This window comes from Lepisosteus oculatus, chromosome 12 (genome assembly GCF_040954835.1).
Source record: "Lepisosteus oculatus isolate fLepOcu1 chromosome 12, fLepOcu1.hap2, whole genome shotgun sequence".
In the NCBI taxonomy this organism is placed as follows: Eukaryota; Metazoa; Chordata; class Actinopteri; order Semionotiformes; family Lepisosteidae; genus Lepisosteus; species Lepisosteus oculatus.
Window position 1 is genome coordinate 33,277,554 of NC_090707.1, and position 14,887 is coordinate 33,292,440.

Genomic DNA, 14,887 nt, shown 5'->3' on the forward strand with positions numbered 1-14,887 from the left:
TCATGGTGGTATAGCCAGGAAGTTACAGTACCATTGCTCTTTCAAAGGCACATTGCTACCCATTTCCTTTTGAATCTTTTGGTGGAAATTTGAGGGCATTAATGAAGGCACAGCTGCTTTCTGGATGGGATTTGATCATTTCATTCTTTTTACTCTTTCAGAATGCTTCCAAGAGTGTGAGCACCTGAAGGACAGCTTAAAATGCTGTTTGCTGCACCTTTTCGGCGCTATTGTGGCTGGAGGACAGGTAAGGGAACGTGGTTAGGGCTTCTGTGAAGCATTTTATGATTTTGAAGAGACAGTTTTACAGTGTAGTTCATGTAAGCATGCGTAGACACAACGTTTCGGCTGTGGAGCCTTCTTCGGGTGTGAGTAAGGCCCCACAGCCGAAACCTTGCGTTTCCTTTCTTCTCTTTTCAGCATGGCATACATTTTTACAGTGTACGTTTGTATACCACAGGTGCTGCCATAAATAACAAGCACTGAATTACACTTACTGGGCGGCACAGTGGGGCAGTGGTAAGCATTTCTGCCTCGCAGCCCTGAGGCTTTGCGTTCAATTCCAGACCTGGGGTGCTGTCTGTGTGGAGTTTGTCTGTTCTCACCGTGTTCATGTGGATTTCCTGCGGGTGATTCGGCTGCCTCTGACAGGGCCAAAAACATGTTAGTAGGTTCTGGTGGTTCTAGTGGCTTCTGGGAAAACTGGCTGTAGTGTGAGTCTGTCTGTGTGTGTGTGTGTCAGCCCTGTGATGGACTGTCCAGGATGTACCCCGCCCAGGATAGGCTCCCCCTGCAACTCTGGAATTGGAAGTAGTGGTTACACACCTGTTTCTGTTAAAAGCATTAACACAGGTCAATATCGTAATTGTTTTTTGAATGAAAGGAGCTCAGCATTTTAGTCCTGTTTCCCCGTAAAGTTTCCCATCAGTCCCTAAGCAGCAGTGCGTTATTAGTATACATCACAGAAATCTTCCATCTTTTTTTGATTGCTCACTGTATTTGCTCAACAACCTCCCGACGACTCTCCTTTAATGAAGTTAAAATTATACAGATGGCTGCATTGTATGTATTTCCTGACACGTTCCGGTACGCTTGTATGAATCGTTCTGCGTTTGCGAGAATTCACACCTTAGCTGGACCCAAAATTAGTGGTGCGATGAGAGCCGTCTGGGAAAATGGTGTGAGCCAGCATTGTTGTCAACCAGGAAAATTGAGCCATCGCTGTGAGTCTCCAGACCTGATGAACCTGTTCGACAAAAAGTATAAAAGGAATTTTAATTTCTTTTTCTCTTCCTTGTTTTACTATAAGGATATTTTTGATGCAAAAGACTCTTTTCATCGATTGAAAATGTTTGCATTTTGAGTCGACTGGGAAAGTCCTGCCTAGCTTTATAGGGGCTTGTGATCAAGCCTGACCTGATTCAGCTTATGCTCCAGTAGTACTGATCCCTCACATTGAAACTTATCCATTGGTTTGTTGGGTGTGTGTATGTAAGCATAAAGAATCTCTTTAAAATGGTATTCTGATTAACAAAGGTTTCATTAAAGGGAAATCAAAGCAGATGAGATGGGTTTTCTCTATCTGTGTGAAGTGTCAAGACAATATTCAGTTGTTTATTTGACACAATGAAGACAAAAGTTGTATGGACAGCAGTGGACTGCAGCAGCAATCAAAATGTTTGTAACCATCAGGAAAAGATGTTATTTTCCATCGGTAACACTTGGTTAATATGTGTACATCTGTGGTCCAAAAGCTTGATTCGGGATTTGGCATTGTGTTTTATTGTTAATAAAATGTAGTTTTTGCTCTTTTACGTTTTACATTTGCTTTTGCAAATCACCTTTTCCTTTCCTTCAGCTCTTCTGTTAATTGCAGTAATGCACCCCGCTGTACAAACAATTAGGTTATGTCATTTAAAAAGAATGAGTGCACTTTCTGTGTTGTGTTTAAGTTAATCCTTTGAAAACAATGATTTTATTGTTCTTCATACTTTCTGTATGTTATACATCTTGCGCAAAGTATCATTTGTAATGGTTCTGAACAGGCTACTTCCTTAAGCTGACACTGTTGTAGTTGTAAGACTGGAAGTACCAGTTTAAGGACTTTTACTCAAAGTGTCGGGTAAAACATTCCACGCTTGTTAGATGTTAGATTAGGCTGTTTGTTAGGTTCCTGTTTTCTCCTGTTTGAGGTAGTCTACTATGGCCTCTGTCATACTCACATTCTGTTGGTCACTTAGGCATTTGTAGAATAAAATACCAGAACATTTGCAAGGCTGATGATGAGAACATATACACTGCCTGTATTTATCACAGACAAATTTTCCAACATCTCTGCCTCCACTGCACGTCCTGTTAATTCATTCATCGATAACACATTCTTAAAAAATTTTTTTCTATTAGTTTCCATTTATGCTTCAGCCTTCTGCTTGCTGGGCTTAATGCGATATAAATATTGGATCTACCTTCTGCTATATCTTTGAGGCAGACTTGTAATATCGTGGAAGTCTTGTATGTATTTAGCCCAGTGTCAGCGAAATAATGTAATGAAGCTACTTGCGAAAGCTTTTCTAACACTGTGACAGTGAAGACTTCAAGTACTTAGTGACAGGTGTTAAGATATAGGTGTTAGATATGATCTAATACAGTTGCGTACATGAGTACATATTCATGCAGATCAGTCAGAATTCTAAGAAAAAAATTGTCAATATTATAAGTAAGCAAATTATAAGTAATTGTACTTTAAAACTGTTTAATGAATGGCTTATATTTTTAGAATGTGGTAAATATATATGGATGCAAAGGAACAAGTAATAGGTTTATTTTACATGCTGAAAAGAGAAGAAAAGAAACACATTTTGGGTGTGGAGCCCGAATGCTGGTTTAGTAAGAGAGGGGGGACAGGTAGCCCAGGGAGGAAGAGAAGGGATCTAGAAAAGGATTTGGGGAAGGCACCTGAAGAAGGTTCCTCAGCCGAAACGTTGTGTTTCCTTTCTTCTCTTCTCAGCATGGAAAAAACCTATTACTTGTTCCTTTGCAGCCTGCGCATGCTGACGCAGCTGCCCACCTGAATATGTATGGATGTTCTGAGTGTCATTATCGATGTCTTTGAAGCGCAACGCGCTCCTGGCGATTTCTCCCGCGACGATGGAGGTGCTGATGCGCGTGCTGGCGGACTGCGACGCCCCGGACAGCGAGGACCCGGACAATGTGGACCAGAAGGCCGCGCTCACTCTGAGGTGCCTGACCGTGGTGGTGCAGATGCTGCTGGCCAGCAGTTCCGATCAGAGGCAGGTGGAGATCGGCGCCATCCTGGAGAACTACTTCAAACTCCTCAACTCCGACCCCTCCGCCCTGCCCGTCAACTCCAAATCCCGCCAGTGGGAGCACCGATTCATCGCCCTGCAGATTCAGATGCTGAGTGAGTTGGGCTTTCACTGCAATTGGCCTCTGCGTGGTACGGTCTGTAGCTGCTTGAGCACCCAGTGGTTTCGCCAACCACTTCAGCTGGTTCTGTACTGAAAGTGATAAGATCTCTCTAACAGCTAATATGATTTTTTTTTAAAGAAATCATATAGTCTGCATTGCATGGAGAACCAGTTGAAGAATTTGTCCAGTAAGGTTTTTTTATGTATTTTGTCCAGTAATGTTCAGGATTACTAAACGTCTCCCCCATCACGCTTCCTTCACCAGATACCATCACAGAAATGTTTGAATGCTCAGATAGACCAGTTCTTCAAGCCATATTCCTTAACAGCAACTGCTTCGAGCACCTCATTCGACTGCTACAGAACAGCAAGGTACGTCTTGCCTCGCTCTTGTTTAAACTGTCTCCTTACATGCCTGCTGGACATTTGGGAATTTACTCCACATACTTGTAAAAGCTCCAGCTTCCTGTTTGTCTCTGGTTATTAGATAGATAGATAATACTTTATTAATCCCGTAGGGAAATTGATGTGTTACAGCAGTCCAGCCCAAGACAAGCAAAACAGACTTCAGAATAGATATAAAACAATAGACAACAAAATAAATAAAAATAAATAAATACATAGGTGTGTGCAAAATGTGCTGATCATAGTCACTGTAAAAACAATAAAATATGTGCAAAATGTGCATAGGTTTATACAGACTGATTGTCCAAAAAGTACAATGGAGTAAACATGCTGTCCATAGACGAGCAAATGAAGGGCTAACAGTCCTAGCCTAGGGCAGCGTTATACACCCTGACAGCCGCCGGGAGGAAAGACCTGAGGAAACGTTCCCTTGAACACTGTAGCTGGAGCAGTCTATTGCTAAATGTGCTCCACTGCCCAGTAACAGTCCCATGAAGCGGATGAGAGGTGTTGTTCATGATGGCTGTGAGCTTGGTCAGCATAGATGTCGATGGTGTGTTCGCTGGACTATGTTAAATGTGTTTGGAGGTGATTTTGAATATTTACAGTATGCATCCACATGTATCAAAAACCAACTAAGAAAAGAAATGAAATGTCAGCTTAGATCTCTGAAAAAAAGCAGTAAACACACTTCTCTACTTCTAACAAATGATGATCTCCGACAAAACATGACGGCTTAAATGTCTTCTGTCAAGTCTGTGTAGACAATGGCATCAATTGTTGAAACCGATCAATTCAGCATCAATCCATACATTCTCGGAAAGGCCACTCGTCTTTTTTCAAATAGCTTAATAATGGACCTGAGGCTTCGATTTGCTGTGCAAATGTAGTAACATGCTGTGCTGTGTATTAACATGCACTGCTCCCTTATCTGTTCTAAAAAAGGCTGTGGGACATGCTCAAACCCAAAAAAACAGCTGGCTGCAGGTCGTATTTTGGAAAAGCCCAAACCAATCTTCCGTGATCTCTGAACAAATATACACCGCCTTTGTTTTCTGTACAGTTTATGAAGAGGCTAAATTAAAAAAAAACACCTATAGTTTTGGACGCAAAATTAATTGTAAGGAACTGAATGGGATTGATAAGGGATGGATTTTGCATTCAAATGTTGCACGCCAGACATAACATTTCTTCAGAACTGAGGAGAACGTTGAAAAGATATTATAGCATGCTCCTGAAGTATAGATAATGCTAGGTGAGGCTAATTTAAACATAAATGTGCCTTTAGAAAGTCTATAACCCTTCTATTACAAGCCTAACAGCCTGGCATTAAGGGACATTAAATTGATACTTATTTTACCATTATCTACACACTGTGACAAACAACTTCCAAGTTAAAAACATGGGATGGATAATTCTACACACCCCTTATTAATAGCAATTGTAAATGCGCTCTGGTTTAACCAATTTTCTTCCAGATTTTCTACCTCTTCCTGATTCTGAGGATTTCAGAGAAACAACAGGTGTTCCTGTTGGCCTCCTCTACTGGGTAGTGCATCTCAAAGTAAACAGACAACTACAGGCAACTTCTGGTCAAACATAACTTTCCTCAAATGCTTGAGTGGTGTTGTCGGGCAAGTGTGCTTTTAGTCTTAGAAACCAGCTTGCTGTAGTTTCGCCAACTACTGTACTTTTCTTGTAGAGATTGTTTAATATTCAATAGATATGCACTCCGCGGCTTGTGCTGAAAACTACAGCTATTGAAATGTTACTAGAATATTTTTTTTTTTACTTAAAAAAAGGAAAGTGAATGTCCTTGAGTGTCCCATTCAAATTCCTGACTTGTTGGTACAGATTTATCCAAAAGACTGGTGGTTCTTATTATGGCCAAAACTGCATCCCTCAAACATTGTGTGCAGGGGTTTGAATATTGTGCAATCGACGTATTTTAGTTTTTTTCTCTTTAGTTTATTCTCACTGTTTTTTTTAACTTATCCTTCAAATATTCTGATTTTTTTTTTGTAATTTTGTAAAATAGGGCACCATAGGACAGCTCTGAACACTTTTGCAAGGCACTGTACATAAATTCCATGTAGCAGTTCACTTAGCATCACAGGGCTTGAGAATCGGGCAGCTTAAAAATTAACTTAAATAAGCTTCAACGATTTTAAAGTAAGAAAGAGTTATCCAAGTGATAAGAATATAAAAGATGATTAATGGTACAGCATATTACATAAAAAGCTGCAATAATCATTTGTCCGGAGTATATGACTTTTTATACTGTCTGTTTGCTATTTCTGTTCCACTGTATAACGTTTCCATCAATGGAAGCTTTCTTTGAAATAAAATATCAGCATTTCCTCAGACATACCATATGGCACACATAATATATACACACATAATATATACACACATACTGTATACGCACAATAGAGACGCACACAGTACACCAGGGCCAGTTTTCCCAGTAGCCAGTTGACCTACCAGTTTGTGTTTGGGCTGTGGGAGGAAACCGGAGCACCCGGAGCAAACCCACATGAAGATGGGGATCAAATACATCTAGAAATACACAAACCTTCACCTAGATAGCACCACAGGTCCGGAATTGAACCCAGAGCCCCACATCGCCGCGAGGCAGAAATGCTAACCATTGTGCCACTGTGCTACCTCAAAACTTTTTTATCTAAAATATGATCATCCTCAGGTCTAAATGCTGTAGCTGTATAAATAGACCAGGAACATACCACAAATATTTCATTGTGGTAGTTCATTGAATCACTGCACTGGTATGTCACTGCACTGAAAATTGCTTCATAGAGAACTCGAGGGAAAATACTCCCAGGGTTGCTGTGAAGATATTTTTAATTGTAAATGAGGTCAAGGTCAAAATGCTTTAGACTTGGAAAGCACCTTAAAGTGTGATGAAAAATCGAAAGAATATCATTATTTGCATTATTTGCGAGCGATAGAGTGGAACAGTGATGACGTATCCTTTCTATAATAGATGCTTAATATATAATTCATGATTGTAGAAAATAATAAATAGAAAGTAAAAATTTTGATTTAAGGTGATGGTTTGACAATAGCTTTTAGATATTGTTTTGTGACTCGCAAAGGGGGATTTTCATTCACAACTCTGTAAAATCTCTTCCAGTGAGACTGCGTATTTATCTGACATCACATGTACTGTAGTGCATGCCATTTTTCATGAGTATTTTCATCTCTGCAGGCTGCCACAAACAACTCACAAATATTCTCGTGTAAAATTTTATCCCTCTGTATCTGAGAAGCTTGTTTCAGATTAGCCACAACTTTTTCTGATTCTCCTTTCTGTCCTAAATTCATTCTTTTTAGATTCCTGTTGTGATCCCATTTGTTTGCTATTGAGTACAAATATTCTCCCATCAGATCTGTGGAATTTGGGATCACGCGCTACAGATACTTGAATCTACTCTGTCTCTCTTATGTCTTTTGTTCAAGACTGAAGAGATGTAACTTCCTGTCTGTATAAGACAGTTTCCTAAGCCAAAGAATCATTTTGGTTCCACTATGTGGTGGCCAAAATGTTGTGAGTTGTTCGTAGTGCGTAGCATAACTTTCCTGAATTTAAAGTCTACATTTTTTTATTAACCAAAGCTTTTATTTAATGCTTCCCCAACATTAAGTAAACATATGTATGGAAGTTGATATATTTCTTGATACTCCCCTAATAATGCTTGATTGTTGTAATTAATGTTTTTTTCTCTCTAAAAAGTAAAGCCTTTCAATTGTTTACAATTGTTTTCCACTGAAGAGAAATTGGAGGTGTTTGTACAGAGACCTGTATTTCAGATGAATACTGGATTCACCGTGGACAAAAAAATATAAGTTCAGCTGATTCAGAAATGTGTGTTGCTCAGCAACATTCATATAAGCACTGCTCTTGAATAATCTTAATACTAACAAGGCACTGCCGGTCCTATGCTAGCCCACGCTTCTAGATTATGTTTATGGTATTGGGAGAACTAAAACTGAAGTGAAAGGTGGTCATCTGTAGTTTTGTTTTCATAAGATGCACTTGCATTGTTCTCCAGAAGTAGTCCAAGGTTTCCCACAGACCACACAGAAGAAGCCTGAAAATATCAACAGCAAAAAATATTCAGAAGACTTGGACAAACTATAATATTGACAACCTGGTAATGAAGCTGAGGCTATCAGAGCTGTTTATTAGGGGGAAACCTGTTTTTATTGTATTTATTCATAAGTCAGGTAATTAGAACTTCAGTAATTAGAATGCTATTTTTTCTGTTCTTTGATTAAATTCAATGTTGAATAAAAACATAAATTTGTGAGACTCACTTCAATTCCAAAACTGGATCTCTGAAACTATAAGACATGAAAGTGGTATCCTTGTTAGGGTGCACATCTCATTGTAAGATATGATTCTCCTACCACCTTTTAGCTTTCAGGAGTATTATTACCATTTGGAACAATCTGAATACCTGTCTAGTAAAGAGAGGTTTTCTACAAGAAGAAGGTTCAAAAAAACATTTATCAAGGTCAAGTTCAAGCAAAGAAGTTCGAGAACTTTTTCTCTGAGCCTGTAAGGCCCATACTGACATATTCCTGGTCACGTTCCTCACTGACAAAACAAGAGATTCGTATGAGTTGCTTCGAAGCGACGTTTGTTTTTTTCAGAAGGGTGTCTTCAACAGGTTAGTCTGAAAGTGCCAGATGGCCAAAAGGGCTATAATTGTGTTAGACTGTTGAACTGATGTCAGTCATTTGTTGAGATACTGGATGTGGGGGATAAATGTGGGGCTGTGTCTGTAGCTGTTTTCCATTAGCTGTGTCATGCCCAAAGATGGATACTGCCTTAACTGTCATTTTTATTAAATGCAGGTACTACCAGGAGCCTGAGTAATTTCTATGAGGTTTTTAAAACTCTTATATTGCTTATTGTTCATTCAACAGCTGGTTGTAAATGCTAGATGTAAGGCAGAAGTCAAGAGCAAGAAAGATTTTGCCAACAAATTACTGACAGAAATGAATGAATACCAGGTATTCCCAGCATCTCGTTGCTTCCTCTACCAAATACAAAGCAACCAGACAACCATTCCACGCCTGTGAACAAGCCAGCACTTGCGGTCCTCCAATATCAGCTTTTTACTGTAGAGTCCAATAAATTGACTCATTTGGTTTTCATTTCCACGCTGTTGTGCACTGAGCTTGTCTTTGTGTGTTTGTGTGTTTAATTGGCCATATATGTTTTGCTGCACAAATTATGGTTATACAGCCTTTCCTCTGCCAATGAATAAGAGAAAAAATATTTTTTTGAAAGTGTTTTCTCATTGGACATTTTTAAGTAATTAAGAGTCTTGCTTCCCCTCCCCCCCCCTCTCTTTTGGTTAAAACAATCTGAAAATGATGTTTTTTTTAAAAAAAAAACAGGTCTTTTGCATTATCATGGCTAATGTATTGTGCAGTATGTCGCAAATTTGCCACAAAACAGAGCAAAGATCTTTACACGTCTTTGATGTCTTTGATGTGATGGCAGTAGGAGCAGATAAGATAAACAAAACCAACCTTTCTTTAAAAATAGTATAAAATAGTCAGCGGCCCTATACTGTAGTATGTATGAGTATAAGAACATATGGAAAGCCACTCAGCCTAACTACTTTGTTGGGTATAGTGATAAATAACATTTCAAGATTTTTAAGACTTTAAAATGTTATTTCTTCTTTTTTTTCATGTTTTAAGTTATTTTTTTCTGTTTTTTTTCCCACCGGATGGCATTATATTCACTGAGACTTATATGCAGAGCAGCAGTTCCTCCTTCTGTCTCTGACACTGTCAAAAGGACTCGCATTACTCCATTTTCACATTCTAGAAATTGAATATATGGCCTTAGAATGGAATGGTTTTCTTGGTTGCTGTTCAATGTTGTTGGGGGTTTTGTTTTTTCTGTATTCCTTTTTTTTTTATATCTGGGCTTTTTTTTTTTCATCTCAGCTATGTGGTGTTGGGCCTTGGGTGTGCTTATAAAATCTATGTGTTCAGCAGTGCGTCAATGTCTGTTTGGCAGCAAGGGGGATAACGTGCCGTTTTTGTGCCTGCGACTCTGTCTTTCAAGATCTCTCTTCAGCCAGGCCCCGCTTTATTTCCTGTCTAGCAAGATACAGTAGGCTTCAAGTGGGGTTTTGAACCCGCAGAAGGGGCCTTTGATAAACTCTACAGTGCTCGCATTCATGAGCTGGCTGCAGTGTCTTTAAGTGACTGGGCTGAAGAGAACCACTGTATAAATCACTGACAGCCAACAGCTTGAGCCCTGAGCAGCATCCATATGAAGTGATTTAGTTTTTGTAATGAGACAAAAACCCTGTTAAGACTGGAAGAGTCAGTACATTCAGTGCCCTGCATCAAAGATAATATAATATCCAAAAGCATATTTTGTCATATTATTGGCTGCAGGTCATTTAATGTAAAATTTTGTTTTTTAAAGGTGTTAGTCTGCATGTCGTTACCATGTGAGTTTTACTGAAGGATAATCAGAGAAAATGAACATGACGACAAATCATACCTATTTAATTTTGAGATGCAGCTATCTTAACTCTTAAATAAACAGGTGATTGTGAACTTTCAAGGTTTATTTCCCTTATCAGTCAAGTATAACATTCATTATGGGGAATGGCATTTGTGGATCATCCATTGTATTGGCATGGCATGATACCCTATGAGATTTAAACTTTACTTGTTCCATTTTCAGTTCGATTCCAGTTCATTGTGTTATATGCATGTCTTGGGTTTTGTAAAAGGAGAAGGAGGATGTTGAGCACCACTTGGTACTGTACGTAAACTGGAGGCGTTCTGTGCGAGACCTTACTGTGCTAATAGTTTCTAATATTTTAGGTGTTTCAGGGACGTCTGGATTGCCTGGCTGTGTCATCAATAAAAGCTCTCACTACCGTGATGCTAAAATCACCTGCTGCAAAGGTAAGCCTTTGAGGTCAATGAAAGATGACTGAATAATATGAGCTATTCATACTGGCACACCCAAGCCAAGCTGAGCCAAGCTTTCACAGTACAGCTTGATTCACACTGGCTGATGTGTTGAGCTGAGCCGGAACTATGCTTTAGTCAATGTGAAATGGCCTGTCGGACTACCAAGTGTGGGCTTAACGATGATGTAGCACATGTGCCTGTCACAGAAGTGACTGGTTCTCTTCTTGGGTTGGTAACTCAAGGACAGGAAGTGCAGAATACAAATGCTTTTTGAGCCAGATAGGATATATGCAGAAATTGAAATGCAAAAACAAAAGAAGAAAATAGTTTAATCATTGTTATAGTGATATATATGATCTTAAAGCGTGGGGCAATGACTGTGCTGATTTGGGTGCTCAGATATTGAGGTATGTTAAACCAGAGTAATAGAGTTCATTAAATGTGGACGTGCTGACGTTATCTATTGATCTGTGTCGCCCATATGATTTTGGTCAAAAACACTCAAATTGGTTACAACATCAGGACATGGAATTTGTAAATCTATAAAATGCATTGATACTCACTATTATCTTATGGCATTTAGCCCCTGTGAATCAATCACCACAGCTGTCTGAATAGGGATTACAATTTATTATAAGAAGTCATTGACATTTGTGGTTAGTCTCCATGAATTAATAATGATGAGAAAACAGTGTATTTCTAAAGTTTGTGAATGGAATTAAGAACAAGTAAATGACAGTGTTATATTGCAGCATCTCTGGTCTACATTTAGAAAACAAACTTTCACAGATATGAGCGAAAACCTGTTTATTACTGACTCTGAGATTCTTAAGGACACTTTAAAACAGCTGTTGTAGAAAACACGTGCCTCAACTTAATGTAGAGTACTAAAAATAGTATAATGGCATGTAATCACCAGAAACAACTACTGTATATGAATACAAAGTCTAACACCTCCTCCACATTATGCTATAATATCAGTGTTTATTTGATATATAGTACAGTATATTATGTTATCTCTGCTGCAAAAATTCCACTTAATGTGAGTCTTTCTTCAATGGGATAGCACTTAATGAGGCTTTAAAATACTAAAATGCAAAACAAAATCAACAGGGAAATATACAAATGCCACTTCTACCACTTATTGGAAAAAAACACTATTTTAAGTACATTGAACCATATAAAGCGCTTTCTATTATTGAGATACACACATCAAAGCTGTCCTTATGCTCTGTATTGCATGTTACTAAAACGCAATTCATATTAAGGACGTTTAGGTATGTGTAGTTTTCCATGTGATGATAAGGCATTACATTTATGGTGTGCATCATTTTCTATGTGCTTATATCGTTCAGGGTGTCACATTTTCTTCAGCGCTTTTCATATTCAGTATGCAGTTTATTTTTTAATTCGAACTCACCAGTATGCAAAAACCAAAACAGGACCTTGGCACGCAATTGCAGTCACTCCAAATCTGCAGCATGCCTCTGTGCTCTGGTGTCTGCTGCCCATGCTCACATGGGACAGCCAAGGTCCATGGGACGAGCGAAGTAAGGTCCTGTCTCAGCTGGCTGGGGTCCTGCTGTGTCAAAGTGATAATGCCATGAGGGGGAGCTCTGCCTTTTGGCACTACAAGTAGAAAATCATGTTCCGGAAGTTTCCTTTTTTAATAATAATAATTCCTTACGCTTTATATAACGCTTTTCTGGACACTCCACTCAAAGCAGTTTACAGGTAATGGGGACTCCCCTCCACCACCACCAATGTGTAGCCCCCACCTGGATGAAGCGATGGCAGCCATAGTGCGCCAGTAGGCTCACCACACACCAACTATCAGTGGGGAGAGCAGAGTGATGAAGCCAGTTCAGAGATGAGGATTATTAGGAGGCCATGATTGGTAAAGGCTAATGGGAAATTCGTCCAGTACACGGGGGTAACCCCCCTACTCTTTTCGAGAAAAGCCCTGGGATTTTTAATGACCACAGAGAGTCAGGGCCTCGGTTTTACATCTCATCTTAAGGACAGCGCCTTTTTACAGTATAGTGTCCCCGTCACTATACTGGGGCATCAGGACCCACACAGACTGCAGGGTGAGTGCCCCCTGCTGGCCTCACTAACACCTCTTCCAGCAGCAACCTTAGCTTTCCCAGGAGGTCTCCCATCCAGGTACTGACCAGGCTCACACCTGCTGAGCTTCAGTGGGCTGCCAGTTGTGAGTTGCAGTGTGATATGGCTGCTTTTTCATTTCAAGAATGTCAGACTTTAATATTCTCCAATTTTTCATCCTGTTGCTCATCCTGTTTCATCCTGTTGTTCATCCTAAAATTCAGCAATCCAGAGATGCAATGTTTGCTATTCACTTTTCCTTTCCCATTATTCTTAGCCAGCTCTTCTTACTGAAAGTAAAGGGTTTGATCTGAGTGCTTCAGTGGAAAAACTCCATTTGTTTTTTTTCCTTTTTCAAGGCAAACTCCTAGGTCTTTACGCATCTGATGCATTCCTAGAGCTGGTGCCATAAACTGTGATATTAAAACTTCTTACATCCTTCTGCTTGTGTTCTGTTATCATTTCCTCCTCAGGAGGTCTTTAAAGAGAGGATCGGATACATTCATTTGTACGAAGTACTGAGCTCCCTGGGACAACCTTCAAGGGACCTCCTGAAAGAATTGATGAACATGGTGAGTCATTAAGAAGCCTTATGCCCATACTTCTGCAGTCATAGATAAAATCTGGAAATGTCTCACAAATCAGATGAGTTTTATCTCCACCTGTGAAAGCCCTGGCTCAGTAATTGCCCTTGTGAATTTACAACGGGAATAAGACAGATCACATGAAGTGTCCTAATGTTGTAAACCAGAACATTAGTTTTGTAAGTGTGCCTAAAATACAAATTGAGTTGTGCACTTTGTTGACAAAAGTGTCTGCACCCCTAGTCCCTTGCTGTGAATGCTATGTGTCCTGCACTGCAATTACTGTTAGAAAACTGAAAAAAATGCTAGAGCAGGTAACAGTTCCAGTATAATAATAAACTTTATTTTATATAGAGCCTTTAAAGGTGGCTTCTCAAAGCGCTTTATAGGATGACAACAACAATAAATAAAAAGAATACACAAGATAAAACACGATTACAATATACAGAGGAGACCGTGGATGGTGGTACTAAGAAAAGCTGAGGGGTAAAGAATTGAATCAGTTAAGTAAAGGCTTTTCTGAAGAAGAGGGTTGTGAGTCTGGATTTGAAGGAGTTTAGAGAAGGTGACTCTCTGATATCCTTGGGCAGAGAGTTCCAGAGCTTGGGGGCATAACAGGAGAAGGCACTAAGAAGAAGAAAACAAGCTGCATATATTTTTTAGAGTGTGGGCGTAGTCATTTCATTTATGTAATTCTCAAGTCATCCAACCATTCTGACCTGGTCTCCCTCCCTGCCTTTATAGGCTGTTATAAAATGGCTGTTTGCCACGTTGATATGTGACAATATCTGGAATGAAATTTCCAGTTCTCTCTTCTAAACCACACTATCATCGGGGTTTACTCGTAAGCAGTCGCAAATCTATTATCAGAAAAGTGCACTAATCCTGACTGTACAGGCTTGGAAAGAAATCGCACCAATAAATAATAAAGGCCAGAATGTTTGCAGCTTTTGTTTCTTTCAGTTCTTTCAAGCTAACTTTATTTTAAAGGTACAACCAGAGATTTTAGTTAAATGTTAACTACAGCTAAAATCATTATTGTTTTAAGTTCTAAGCTCTTCCTGTCATTCGTCCATTCAGTCTAGATATTGTCATTAATTAATTGACACTGTAATACACGTGTATATATATATCATGGGTATATATACACTGAAAGAAATTAAAAACACAAAATGATTTTGGTTCCAGTATTTCACCAGAAGTATACAGGTTTTCTATTGAAAAAATTTCACTTCATTGCCAACCATTTAACTAAATGTTAAAATCCCAACTCAATCTTGCGTGTCTTTAACACACCATACAGTATATGATAAAATGTTTATCACATGTGCAATAGCGGATGTGATCAGTGCAATATTAACACATTATTGAACCTGTGAAAGT

At 39.2% G+C, this 14,887-nt stretch overlaps 1 protein-coding gene across 2 annotated transcripts in view; it reads left to right on the forward strand.

Annotated features, from left to right (window-relative positions):
- The window catches only part of nbeal1 (neurobeachin-like 1), a 131,412-nt gene that overhangs the window by 56,306 nt on the left and 60,219 nt on the right, over positions 1 to 14,887 (forward strand). The window contains exons 7-12 of one of the 2 annotated variants that reach the window (XM_069197202.1): positions 162 to 247; positions 3,115 to 3,421; positions 3,694 to 3,800; positions 8,787 to 8,873; positions 10,722 to 10,805; positions 13,394 to 13,492. In XM_069197202.1, coding sequence (XP_069053303.1) covers positions 162 to 247; positions 3,115 to 3,421; positions 3,694 to 3,800; positions 8,787 to 8,873; positions 10,722 to 10,805; positions 13,394 to 13,492 — 770 coding nt within the window. The remainder of the gene's footprint in view (positions 1 to 161; positions 248 to 3,114; positions 3,422 to 3,693; positions 3,801 to 8,786; positions 8,874 to 10,721; positions 10,806 to 13,393; positions 13,493 to 14,887) is intronic. The other variant, XM_069197203.1, reaches the window with a different exon arrangement.